This window comes from Podarcis muralis, chromosome 8, assembly GCF_964188315.1.
Source record: "Podarcis muralis chromosome 8, rPodMur119.hap1.1, whole genome shotgun sequence".
Lineage (NCBI taxonomy): Eukaryota > Metazoa > Chordata > Lepidosauria > Squamata > Lacertidae > Podarcis > Podarcis muralis.
In genome coordinates, this window is record NC_135662.1 from 4349057 (window position 1) to 4362501 (window position 13445).

A 13445-nucleotide genomic window follows, 5' to 3' on the forward strand; every position below is an offset into this window, starting at 1 on the left:
TTGATAATACATGAGCAAAGAGTTCAAAAGGGGGCATGGGATTCTCTTTGGACTGGCAGAGTGGGATTTGATTAAAAAAGGTATAGTTTTCAAATTGAGCCATAAATCTGGTAAAAACCAACAACACAAATCCATACCCTGCACCCCAAAACTCCACCATCCACCTCCTCTTTTCAGGTGTGCTCCCCACCTCAAACATATGACATTGGCTAGCAGGACATCCCAACAAAGGCACCCTTTTGCAACTTGAAAGTTAATAAAATGGACTTAGGGACATGCACAGGGTGGGAAGAACAGAACCCAGCCCAATCCAAAAAAGTGAACAGAAACAACACATGGAACAGGGGCGGGGAGACGGAAAGAGATCAATGAGACAGTAGCACAGGTAATATTCCATGCAAGGAAGAAGAGAGTCAATTTGTCCATCATTTCTCTAAGAGATCAGTTGCTGGGATTCTGCATTTGCAGTAATTAGGAGCCATTCAGATTTGCTTATCCCTGAGCCATCCATTGCAAAAGGGAATCTTGAGTCTTGATGAGACTTTTCCACTAGGCGACGTACCAAACCCAGCCTTAGGTCCTCTTCCTCACTTCCTTGAAGCACTTGCAGTTTCTGCCAGTTCTAGCAATGGATAACATTGATGACACTAACATGGGGGAGGGCTGTAGCTCAGAGGTGGTTCAACACCCAGTGTCTCTGGGTAGGACTGGGAGAGTTCCCAGCCTGAAACCCAGTCAGTGTAGACTGTGTGAACTAGATGGACCAAAGGTCCGATTCTGTACAGGGCAGATTTCTATGTTTTGGTGTTCCTATGAGTCTGTCTGCTACAAATTCACATGCTCAGATTTTGTGCAAACGGATAGTCAAAGGTGCCCTTCCAGAATTAAAGCAACAGGTTTTCCCCCCAAACACCTTCATAATAGGAAGCCAGGAAGGGGATCAGGAGGCATCTCCCCAATTTTGGGGGGTTGTTAATTCTCAGATATCAGGGGTATACATGCAAGAGCTGAAGGTGGCATGGAAATGGGAGATTCCAAAGGAACAGGTAGGCAATGAGATTAAGTGGGACAGAAAGAAAGGAAGGAGAACCTGGTTGAAGAGAGATTGCCAGGAGAGAGATGCGAGGAAATTTTAGGGGATGCTGAAGCTGGGAACTGCAGGGAGGAGATTTGAAGGAGAAAGGTGAGTTGAGCAGTATGGAGAAAGATGGGTGCATGAAGAAGAGGTCTCCTGGAGGTAGGGCAAGGATAAGGCAGGGAGGAAGGTCCAGCAAGGAGAAGCTTAGGATGCTCTATGAAAGAGTCACAGGGAACAGTGAGAAGAAGAAAGGCAAGTGTTTCATGCGCCAAACAGGAATCAGCAGCAGGATTGGAGAAAGAGATGTGAGAAGAGGAAGGCAAGGTAGAAGCAGAATGTATGGCTCTGGGGTCTTCAAGGGTCTTGGACTGCAATAGGACTATCTGTTTCTATCTTTAGGCCATGGCTCCCTTAGAGTGGAAAAAAAGGAAGTCAGCGTGAAGGCAGGAGAAGAGGCGAAAGGGTGAAGGAAGTGTGGAATGTTTCAGGTTTTTGAACAGCATTGCTGTTTTTCTGGGGGGTTTTCCCTGCAAAGCTAGTTTCTTGTGGTTTCTTATTAACCACAGTAGGATTCAGAATGCAGCAGTCTGATTGGTCCTAGAACAATAGGATCCAGAATGCAGCTATCTGATTGGTCTGCAGGAGCCACCCACTCCAACTCCAGGTGGAAGTGAATCTGCAACCTGACTGGTCTACAGGAGAATCCTAGAATTAGCCAATCACATGGGGCCCATTGTGTAAATAATGTATATAAAGCAGACATTCTGGGGGAACTTCCATTCCTCCTCACCACTATGAGCTGAATAAAGAGCATGAAATCCACACTCGACTCCGAGTATATTTCAACCAGGTTGCAAAAACCTTGTCATTCCTATAACAGCATATAGGTAGAACACCGTACTGATCAGATGAGAAGAAGTCCTGGCTGGTGGAGGTCTTGTCTTAATCACAATCGCCTTGTCTTAATCAACAGGGTCTTGGACAAACCTTTACCCCAACCACAGCTGGAGGTTTGCTTTTCTTCTACAGAGAGGAGGGATCAAAGATGACTTCCCGCCACCCTTCCTCCCAAAATGCTGTATGTCTTTGAGATGAAGGAGGAGGACAGTGTCTGTGAGAGCAGAGCACAGCAGATTTCGGGTAGGACGGGAGCTCTGTGAGGAGCTAGAAGATGCCAGAAGAACAGCCAGGGTAGATTTGGGTGAGGGATATGGAACAGCACAAAAACTGCACTTCAGGCCTCTATTCCAAGACCAGTCTCCCTCCATCTCAACCTCTTCTTAAGCCCAACACAAGAAAAATGTCTACAGTTACTCCTCATTCTCTTTTCTTTTCTATCCCTTGCCCCACTCCCTTAATACTTAGCCCAGCCATCTTCAACTTGACTTTCTCCAGCTGCTTTGAGCTACCATAACTCAGGAGTGAGCTTCGGTTCTGCTGCTCCAGTGGGTAGGACCTGAACTGATGGATTCAAATTAGCAGAAAGGAGATTCCAACTAAACATTAGGAATAACTGCCTGATAGCAAGAGCTGTTTGACAGTGGGACAGACTCCCTCGGGAGGTTGTGGACGCTCCTTCCTTGGGGGGTTTTAAGCAGGGGTTGGGTGGCCATCTGTCAGGGATTCTTTAGCTGCGATTCCTGCATTTCAGGTCAATTCTGTGTCCAGGGCAGCTGTTTATCAGCTCCATCTGGTACGCAGGCTGAGACCCTACATGCCCATGGACTGTCTTGCCAGAGTGGTGCATGCTCTAGTTATCTCTCGCTTGGACTACTGCAATGCGCTCTTCCAGGAGCCTAGCTTTGAAGGTGACACGGAAACTACAACTAATCCAGAATGTGGCAGCTAGACTGGGGACTGGGAGTGGCCGCCAAGACCATATAACACCGGTCTTGAAAGACCTACATTGGCTCCCAGTACGTTTCTTAGCACAATTCAAAGGGTTGGTGCTGACCTTGAAAGCCCTAAATGGCCTTGGTCCAGTATGCCTGAAGGAGCATCTCCATCGCCATCGTTCTGCCCGGACACTGAGGTCCAGCGCCGAGGGCCCTATGGCGGTTCCCTCGCTGCAAGAAGCCAAGTTACAGGGAACCAGGCAGAAGGAAGAAGAAGAAGAAGAAGAGTTTGGATTTGATATCCCGCCTTTCACTCCCTTTAAGGAGTCTCAAAGCGGCTAACATTCTCCTTTCCCTTCCTCCCCCACAACAAACACTCTGTGAGGTGAGTGGGGCTGAGAGACTTCAAAGAAGTGCAACTGGCCCAAGGTCACCCAGCAGCTGCATGTGGAGGAGCGGAGACTCGAACCCGGTTACCCAGATTACGTGACTACCGCTCTTAACCACTACACCACACTGGCTCTCCGAGGGCCTTCTTGGTAGTGGCACCCGCCCTATGGAACGCCCTCCCACCAGATGTCAAAGAGAAAAACAACTACCAGACTTTTAGAAGACATCTGAAGGCAGCCTTGTTTAGGGAAGCTTTTAATGTTTAAATGGTTATTGTATTTTAATTGGAAGCCGCCCAGAGTGGCTGGGGAAACCCAGCCAGATGGGCGGGGTATAAATAATAAATTATTATTATTATTCAGGGGGTTGGACTAGATGATCCTTGGGTGCCTTCCAACACTACAATTCTGTGATGGGCTTTGCTGTCCAAACAGCTAGAGGGCTCCAGGTTGATGAAGACTGCTCTAGCACCTTCATTAAAACCATAGAGTTGGAATCATAGAGTTGGAAATGATCATCTCATCCAACCCTCTGCAATGCAGGAATCTCAGCTAAAGCATCCATGATAGATGGCCAACGAACCTCTTCTTAGAAACTTCCAGTGAAGGAGAGTTCCACTGTCAAACAGCTCTTACTGTCATTAAGTTATTCTTGATCAGCTAGTACAGCCATTTTCAGACGCTTTTAGAGTTGCTCCTCTCCGCCCTGCCACGATTAGCAGAAGCAGCTATATGCAAATACATGCAAACATAGTAATTTGCATTGAATAATGGGGCACAAAACGAGCGCCAAATGTGCATCGTGAACCGTGGTAATTATAAGGCTCACTGACATTGCTAGAATGAATTCCTTAGAGGAGTAATATCAAGGCTCCTTTTGATGGTATATTTTTAACCCTAGCCTTGGTATCCGTGTGCAAAATAAACACATGACTGTTCTGGATATAACGTGGGAAATCATTTGCTATTTGGACAGTGGACCGACCCAATTTGACACCCCCAAATTTGCTTGCAGATCAGATTGCAACAGCTGGCCACTTCCAGGGCACTTGCCCAGATTTTATTTTGCAGTTTTAGTCCCCCCAAGAGCATGCATAAATACATCTGTTATGTCTAAAATGCATACTAAATGCACATTATTGGTGTGAGGGGGGGAGGGGCTGCACTGAAAAGAATCAAAATGCATTGAAGAAATACATATTTATGGGAAGAGTGTGTACAAAATGCATACAATTTACATGCATTTTTATAATGCATTCTTTTGGAAAAATCCACACAAAAAATGGAGCAGTCTTTAGAATGTGGTTAGGCAGAAGGTGGATTAGGATCTACCTGCAGATCTCTGAGTGATCTGCAGGAGATTTTAAATGGTTTTTGATCCCCTACCATCTAACAATAGCAACATCTAAAAAGCTTCACCCCTACACTAAATAGGGTTGGGTAAATCGATCAATTCTGGTTTTTCTCAGTTTCATATTGTTCCAATTTTAAGTTGAGTTACACACCCAATTTGTTTTAAAAACAAAGAAAGGGAAACTCCTGTGGAAAAATTACTAGTATTTTAGGTTGAATTTCTCCTCATACAAACTTTTGTGTCTTTAATTTTTCCCAACAAGCATGTTTTGGTTAAGCATTTTCTCTTATCGTAATGCATGTTTCTATGTTATTGTCACAACTATACACATTTTTATGCATGCTTTTACTCTAGTGTGTGCAGTTTTGTGGGGTACACATTCCTTGGCTGGAGAACAGCATAGGAAATTCAGAGAAGTACAGATTTTGGCGGATAAAAGCATTTTGGCTTGTGTATTGTTTTGGAAACTGCGGTCCACCTTTAATTGAAAAATGCACTAAATTTCTACACCCCCCCCCAACAGAAGGGCAATAAGGATCAACTGATATGCATGGTTATACTTATGCAATTTTAGAAGCCACTTTGCTACAAGTAAGCAGTATATACTACAATTAGTATCAGTTCTTTCCCCCCATAAATAAATGTTTAGGGGTACTCTCATTTTCCTACTCATATTGAAATACTGCCCCCAGTGAGACCAAACTTAGATTCACAAAATGTTTAGGGGTATGCGTCCCCCTATATTCCCCCAGAAAAAAAAAGCACTGATTAGTACTAATAGATATATTGGCCATTTGCAGTACAACAGCAGGACTTTTTGATCCCCAAGAGCCTAATGATAGGAATGTCTGAAAGGTTCCTATCCTGGAACAAATAAACACTTGGGAGAAATCCCAGAAGCGGATTTTTGTCCTGGGTTGAGCATGTGCGCATAAATTCCCTGCCCTTCTTACATAAAACATTCCTTCCCTCCTGAGATAGTATTTTGCACCTGGTTCTAGCTGGAAAAACTAAAAACAAATAAAGCAGTTCTTACAAGGCAAAAATCTGCCCATCGCTGCCTTAGACTGCCAACATCATATGCTGAAATGATGCAAGCCAAGATTAATTAACAAACTTAATTTAGGATACTGGAATGTGAATGGCATGCGGAAGACAGCAGAGGAATTCTATGGGGCAGCCACAGAGAACAATTCTCTGTCAAATAGGACAACGGGAGGAGAAGATGCTTTAAGGAAGCCTTCAATCTAAGGATGGAATAAAGGACCTTCAATCCAAGGATGGATTAAAGGTCCATTTCGACATCACTTCTGCAAGGGCTTTGAAGAAGTGGGCTGACCAGTTGCAGTAGGGAATTGATGGAGTTTCCCTTCTATTTTTTAACTGTCATTTTCACTTCCTTGCCACAAGTCATAAGCCCGGCACCTGCAAATTAATCGGTTCTTACAGAAGATCAACCTTAGTATTGGAGACTCGCTTTCTGCCACCCCTCAATCTGAATTGAAAGTTCACGGCTGCAACATTGCAGCATCATTCACATGTGGGGAAACTGTGATCACAGAATCATAGCACCCTATGGGTCACCTATCTCAACCCCAAGTCCTCCAGATGTTGTTGGATTCCAACCCCCTTCAGTCCTGGCCAGCAGGACCGATGGTCAGGGGTGATGGATGCTGCAGTCCAGGTATATCATCCCCATTTCTACAATTAGGCCTAGCACTGCCAATCAGTGACTGTTAGCTCTGACAGCTAAATGGAGCTTCCATTATCAGGGGCAGTAGATCTCTGCAAGCCAGGTGCTAATACAGTGGTGCCTCGCAAGACGAAAAGAATCCGTTCCGCGAGTCTCTTCGTCTTGCGGTTTTTTCATCTTGCAAAGCAAGCCCATTAGCGGCTTAGCGGCTTAGCGCTATTAGCGGCTTAGCGGGCTTAGCGGATCAGCTGATAAGCGGCTTAGCGGCTTAGCAGATCAGCTGTTAAGTGGTTTAGCGGATCAGCTGTTAAGCGGCTTAGCGGCTTAGCGGATCAGCCGTTAAGCGGCTTAGCGGATCAGCTGATAAGCGGCTTTGCGATCAGCTGTTAAGCGGCTTAGCGGCTTAGCAGATCAGCTGATAAGCGGCTTAGTGGCTTGGGAAAAAGGGGGGGGGAGGAGGAAAAAAACCCTGCAGGAACTCGCAAGACATTTTCATCTTGCGAAGCAAGCCATAGGAAATTCGTTTTGTGAAGCACCTCCAAAACGGAAACCCTTTCGTCTAGCAGGTTTTCCGTCTTGCGAGGCATTCGTCTTGCGGGGCACCACTGTATAGGAATGGGGAACCCTGGCCCTCTCGATGTTGCTGGACTCCAAATCCCTTCAGCTTCAGCTAGCATGGCCAATTGTCAGGGATGGCGGAAGCTGTAGTGACATTGTGAGGGCCACTGTAAATGAGGTAGGAACATGAATTGAGGAAAGCTCCCAGCTTCACATCTAAGTAGGTAATGAAGCACCGGCAAGGCCTGAAAAGACCTGCAAGGCAAACTTGAGTAGACCTATATTGACATAGCTTCCCAAGTTTGCTGTGCAGGATGAGAGAATTCTGGACACAGAGGTTGGCCACTGTGAGAACAGGATGCTGGTCTTGATGTGCCTTCCAGGAGCCACTGCATGGAAGGACTACTATATTGCAGCCTTTGAGGATGCTTCCCAAACTGCGACTAGTAGGAAATGCAGCTGCCTGGATGTTGGTGTGGACAGATGGATCAAACACAAGGAACAAGGCTGCTTTGGTGTTGACCCCACGTTTGTGGGTTTCTATCCTGACTGAAATCGATGAAGACCCATCAGTCCAAGCCTTCAACAGGTTCTAAGGATTGTATTCAGACGCTTCCTCTTGGATAATGGGTGCACCTCTTTTTTTTTTTTTTAAAGGGGGTTTCTATAGTTTTGGGGAAGGTCCACAGCTCAGTGGTAGAGCATGCAGAAGGTCGCAGGTTCAATAGCCATTGGCATTCCCAGGTAGGGCTGGGAGACACTCTTGACTGAAACCCTGAAGAACCACTACCAGTCAGTGGGGATGATCCTGAGATAGATGGACTGATTCAGTATAAAGGAGCTTCCTAGGTTCCTAATATGGTCCAAGGAGAGAATAAAGGAGACAGAAGAGCCAGGCGGGTATAAGAAATCAAACCAGGGTGCGGAAAAGAGAAAGAGAGAGCGAGAGCAAGAAGGAGGAGACTCGTAACCAAAAGGGTCAAGGGGGATAGAAAATAATAATTTTTTTTTTTACAAAAAAAAAAGGAGAAAGAAAAGAAGTTGAAATTAGAGGAACTAACATGGCGTTACTGGTGGCTGTGGCGGAAACGTCAGCAGAAGATAGAACTCCACACTTGGAACATTTGAGCGTGAGGCCGTAAAGAGGCACTGCCATCTGACTGCAATTAAAATTAAAAGACTGAAACGAAACAAAACACTTTGCTCGTGAAAACACAAACAAAACCAAAAAAATAAAAGGAAAAGGGAGGAAGGAAGGACAGGAGGACGGGTGGTGGGTGGGTGGGTGGGAATATTTAAACCCATAAGGGGGGGGACAAAAATAAATAAATTAACAGATCAAAAGGAAATCCCGACCGACGACACCCATAGCTTGAGAGAGAGATAGAGAAATAAATGAAATAACGGGAAGGGAAGGGTTAAAACTCTCATCTATGTCATTCCAGGTGCGGAAAGCCACGAGCAACAGCCCAAATCCCACCCCACCCCACCCGCCCCCCAAAGGTCAAGAACCATGTCAAAGCTACTGGGGTTAGATAGAACTGTGTTGGAAAAGGCTGGCCAGCCACAGAGTGGGACTCAGGGCTGTGAATATCCCGCTGCTACCCACAATTTCTGTGATTTTCTGTGAACCGCCCTGAGCCCTCTGGGTATAGGACAGTATATTATTATTATTATTATTATTATTATTATTATTAATTTCTACCGCGTAGCTTGCATAGCTGAGAAAAGTCACTGTTTGTCTTTACCCTGTTCTGCTCCCTTTCTGAAATGTTGCTGATTTCTGAAAGGTCAGCTGCAGCAGTGATTGGAAGGGCTGGTGTGTGTGTGTGTGTGTGTGTGTGTGTGTGTGTGTGTGTGTGTGTACACCTGACTTTCTAAGGCTGAGTGTCTTACTGAGAGGGAGGCGAGGGGCTGCGAGTTCTGTGCGGTGCGGTTGCAGCAGCAGAACCAATGCAACGTTTCTGCCATTCCATCTGCACCGCACTGACTTCTCTGTGGCTCACCCCTTCCACTCTTCCTTTTGGTAAATTGCAGTGACATCTGACATCCAGAAGAAGAAGAAGAGTTTGGATTTTATATCCCGCCTTTCACTCCCCTTAAGGAGTCTCAAAGCAGCTAACATTCTCCTTTCCCTTCCTCCCCCACAACAAACACTCTGTGAGGTGATTGGGGCTGAGAGACTTCAGAGAAGTGTGACTAGCCCAAGGTCACCCGGCAGTTACATGTGGAGGAGCGGGGAAGCGAACCCGGTTCACCAGATTACGAGTCTTAACCACTACACCACACTGGATCCAGGTATGCAGCTCATGTCATTGATCCGTATAAAGTAAGCAGCACATAGGTGGCACACAAAACGCCTATTAATAATCCAAAATCAATACTTACACTTCATATGCTAAGTTCTTTCTTGACTTAAGCATTTATTCATTTACTATAAATGAATGAATTATTAATATAAGATTTAGAACGTAGAATGGTTTGGTAGCGTTTTGTGTGCCTCCTATGTGCTGCTTACTTTATACTGGTCTACTATGAGAACTGGCAGCATAGGTTCATTTTCTTCAGTGCATGTCATTGATCCAGCAATAATCAGATCTATGGCTTCCTTCCTTCCTTCCTTCTTCCTTCCTTCCTTCCTTCCTTTCTTTTCTCCATAAATTGATATGCATATTTCTATATCTTGTATTTCTCCTGGAGCTGGAGTGTTTTTTACATATGAAATTGCTTTCAATTGTTTGCATATATGGAGTGTCCTCCCCCCCCCCCTTCTCGTGCAGAATGGTTTTTAATCTGCGTAAATTGCTTTGAGATATTTTACGGAAAGTGATTCAGAAATGGAATTAAATAAATTTTTTTAAAAACCCTCTTCTTTCTTTTGGTAGATGTCGTTTTTTATATTTATGTTGTATTTGGCTTTGGAAACATGTGTTGGGAAACAGTTTGGAAAGCCTTAAACAAACAAACAAACAGTTTATTTAACTTATTATATTCCTTGCTGTAATGCAAATGTGTTTCAAAGAGCAATTAATGCTACTCTCTTCTTGGGAGAGACTGGAAATAAATGGTTCCTCCACACACCCCTTTATTTTAATTGAAAGGGATATAACTGAATCACCTTTTTTGTGGGTAGTTAGTGGCCTTCTCATCTCTTATGTGGGATGCAGAGGGCTTGCTCCTTCTAAAATATATTTTCTGATAATTTAAATCTGGCTTTAATGTTTATTTTATTTTACTGCCTACATCACCTGGAAGCACTGGAGTGCAACAATACGACTGATAAATATGGAATCATCTTATCAGTTCAGCCAAATGACTGCTCCATTATGGCTGTACAGAACCTCCATATTCAAATGCAGTCTACGCCACTGAATTATCATTACTGAGGAGCAAACGGCAGCGGACTGTGAGCTTCATGGAATAATTTGAATGTCCACTTTCAAGTTTTCTCATGTCACGTGCATCAAAATCTACTATAACCACCCCCAGCGTTGCCACTTCTCCAACACAGTTCCAAAAAACCCCAGGTTGACCTTAGCTGGCTAGATGACCTGAATTGATCCAGCTCTCCCAGGCATTTCCACATTCTCAACAGGTAACATGTTCTAAACAGGTAACAAGATCAGCAGAACCATTCAACGTGGATAACATACTTTTTAAAAGAGAACATTTCACATGCAAGCAAAGAAATGAACAGAAAAAAGAAGGGGGAAGGAAAGGTATGGAAAAGCAAAGGCCCACATTTTCCTCGATGTTTTCATTTTCAGTACACATTTGACACAGTCGATAACCAGCTGGAGGAGGCCTTGATTGGAAGACTCAGTCGTGTTTCAACAGACAATAACTCCCAATCGAGCAATTTTCTGGCTGTGTGGTTTGATACTGCAAAGGAGCACACTGCAGCCTCTAGGACTGAATTTTCCACTCATCACACTGGGGCTGCCAGCCTCTCTTTCTCCCTGCTAGATGAACTGTCCACTGCCAATTGCTCTGGACAGCCCAATCTATCCTGGGGTGATCTGGGGCTGTCTCCACTAGACTTAGGTGAAGGCCAGGTTCCTCCAGATCAGCCCAAGGCAGTCTGGGAACAACTGAATTCCACAGGACTTACTTCTGAGTAGAAATGGGTTTGGATGGCATTGTTTTTTTGCACCTTGCAAGACAGCAGAGGTTTAGGAAGAGTTTTCTTTCTTCTAGATGGGCTACCCAGGTTGACGAGCCTCATTTGCCCCTCACTTCCCTCTACAGTACATGCAGAAACTGCCTTCTTGACCTTTAGACCCACTCTTGGTCTCGTCTGCTCAATTTGCTGGAGCCTCTCTTCACATGCAGGTAAAGGGACCCCTGACCATTAGGTCCAGTCGTGGCCGACTCTGGGGTTGCGGTGCTCATCTCGCTTTATTGGCCGAGGGAGCCGGCATACAGCATGTAGCCAGGATGACTAAGCCGCTTCTGGCAAACCAGAGCAGCGCATGGAAACACCGTTTACCTTCCCACCAGAGCGGTACCTATTTATCTACTTGCACTTTGATGTGCTTTCGAACTGCTAGGTTGGCAGGAGCAGGGACCGAGCAACGGGAGCTCACCCCATCACGGGGATTTGAACCGCCGACCTTCTGATTGGCAAGTCCTAGGCTCTGTGGTTTAACCCACAGCACCACCCGCGTCCCTTCTCACATGAAGGGGAAGTCCCTAACTCACTAAGGGTTTGAGACCCATTGGCTATCGGAACCGAGGAGGGAGGCAGGGGGGCCGTTGGGATACAGAGAGCCTCCAAAGCTCCTGAGGAGCAGTTCCTCTTCCAGCGGTGAGAAAAGCCACACCTCCAGTGAGGAAGAGAGGGAAGGGGCCAGCCAAACGAAGAGAGGGGGACGCATGCCCCTTCAGTCGCCCAGCTTGCACAGAGGGGTGAAACGCAAAGAGGGGAGGAAGAGACTTGGGGTGCCAAAACTTTTATGTTGGGGGAGAAGCCGGAAGGGGCCACTCCCAGATTCTGCAAGTGACTAAGACGGACATGAACTTTGTAGATTTGCACCGTAAATAGTTTGCACAATAAAACCTGTAAAAGACAGGTTGGAGTCCTGCCTGGTTACTCACAAGCAACCACCACCAGCATTTGACAACCCGCCTAGTATGCTTCCCAGCATGCCTCCATTCTGAGAGTTGGTTTGGGGAGAAATTGGTGGCAGCCCTAAGTGGAACCTTTGATGAGCTCATGAAAGCTCAAACCCAGAAAAAATGGACACGCATCCATGGCAAAACCTACTTTTTCACCCTCAGCCCAGTCCCCAAATCCAGGCCTAAAATTGTTCTTTGGAAAGTTCAGCCCAGCACTAGTTTCACGTACAATGAGCCACCCAGTGTCTCCTTTGGCGAGCATCAATTGGATCCTTGTTTTCATGTTGGTTTTTTTACATGAAGTTCTCTGTTGCATTTCTGCTCCTTTAGTAAGCCACACTCAAGTGAAAACCTTTGCCTTCCATCTCTGTCCCAATTGGGAAAAGAAGCTCTAGTAGCTAATTCCTACTTTCTTTTTTTGTGAGGGAGGGGTTACCATTATCACCCTCCCCTTTGTGTTCCTCCACCCCTACCTGGTTATCGAGTGTGACTGTTTAATTTCCGGTTTCATTCTTTTTTGCTTAGAGGAATTATTGATATAAGGCATACCCTGCCCGTTCCTTCAGTTTCTTATCTGTTATTCCATCTTTCGATACAAGTTTGTTAAATACCAGAATACCAATAACCATGTTCACCTGTTGGAAGAGAAACAACAGACAGACACATTTGTTTGAAAAGCCCAACCATGTCAAAAATCAGAAGCAAAATCATACATTTCAACCTGCTGAATATGCCCAGATATGTCCCAGCCAGTTTAGCGTTTCTTAAGAGAGGTTAACAGCAAAATCTGAGTGGCCAGAGGGACTCTGACCTGCACAAGGTTAGAGGACCCAGGACTGCTAATTTCTTATTTGGTCCTGGAGCCTTTTGCATGATGAACGTTTGGTGTCTGGGAAAGCAGACATTGGAGTCAAACCAATTTTTCAAGAGAGTTCTCAGGAATACAAATTGGAGGGAGGGAACCAGTGTGTGAGCATGAAAGATGTCATGTCTCTCTGCTCAAGGATGGCGTTGTCTCCTTGTCAGCATCCCAAACACAAGCCACAGACAGAACTGCTTTAAAGCCCCGTGGGCTCAAAGAGGCCATCAGCTCCCTTTGATCAGGGGTGGAAAAATGTGTCAATTTCAGCTGCTCATTCCCCCCCCCCAGTCTCAAATTCAGTCTTCCATGATTCCGTGCCACTTTTGCAAAATTCATCAGTGGGTTAGCGTGAATTTCTCTGGATATGCACTTTTTTTGGCAAACAAATTCCTTTAACATAATGCATTTTGTATCTTATTTTCACTCAGGCATGCATTTCAAGGCACCCTTCCCCCTAACACGCACATTTTATTTATTTTTTGCACATAGCATTTGGTTCAAGAACTGCAGTGCAAACTTTCAGAAAGGAAGGATTGCTGCATATCAAGTTTGCATAGT

At 45.3% G+C, this 13445-nt stretch overlaps 1 protein-coding gene across 2 annotated transcripts in view; it reads right to left on the reverse strand.

Moving 5' to 3' along the window:
• Positions 1 to 13445, reverse strand: part of ADGRB1 (adhesion G protein-coupled receptor B1) — a 381963-nt gene that overhangs the window by 34758 nt on the left and 333760 nt on the right. The window contains exons 24-25 of one of the 2 annotated variants that reach the window (XM_077932692.1): positions 12575 to 12660; positions 7969 to 8067 (exon numbers count right to left, since the gene is read on the reverse strand). In XM_077932692.1, the coding sequence (XP_077788818.1) occupies positions 7969 to 8067; positions 12575 to 12660 (185 nt within the window). The remainder of the gene's footprint in view (positions 1 to 7968; positions 8068 to 12574; positions 12661 to 13445) is intronic. The other variant, XM_077932693.1, reaches the window with a different exon arrangement.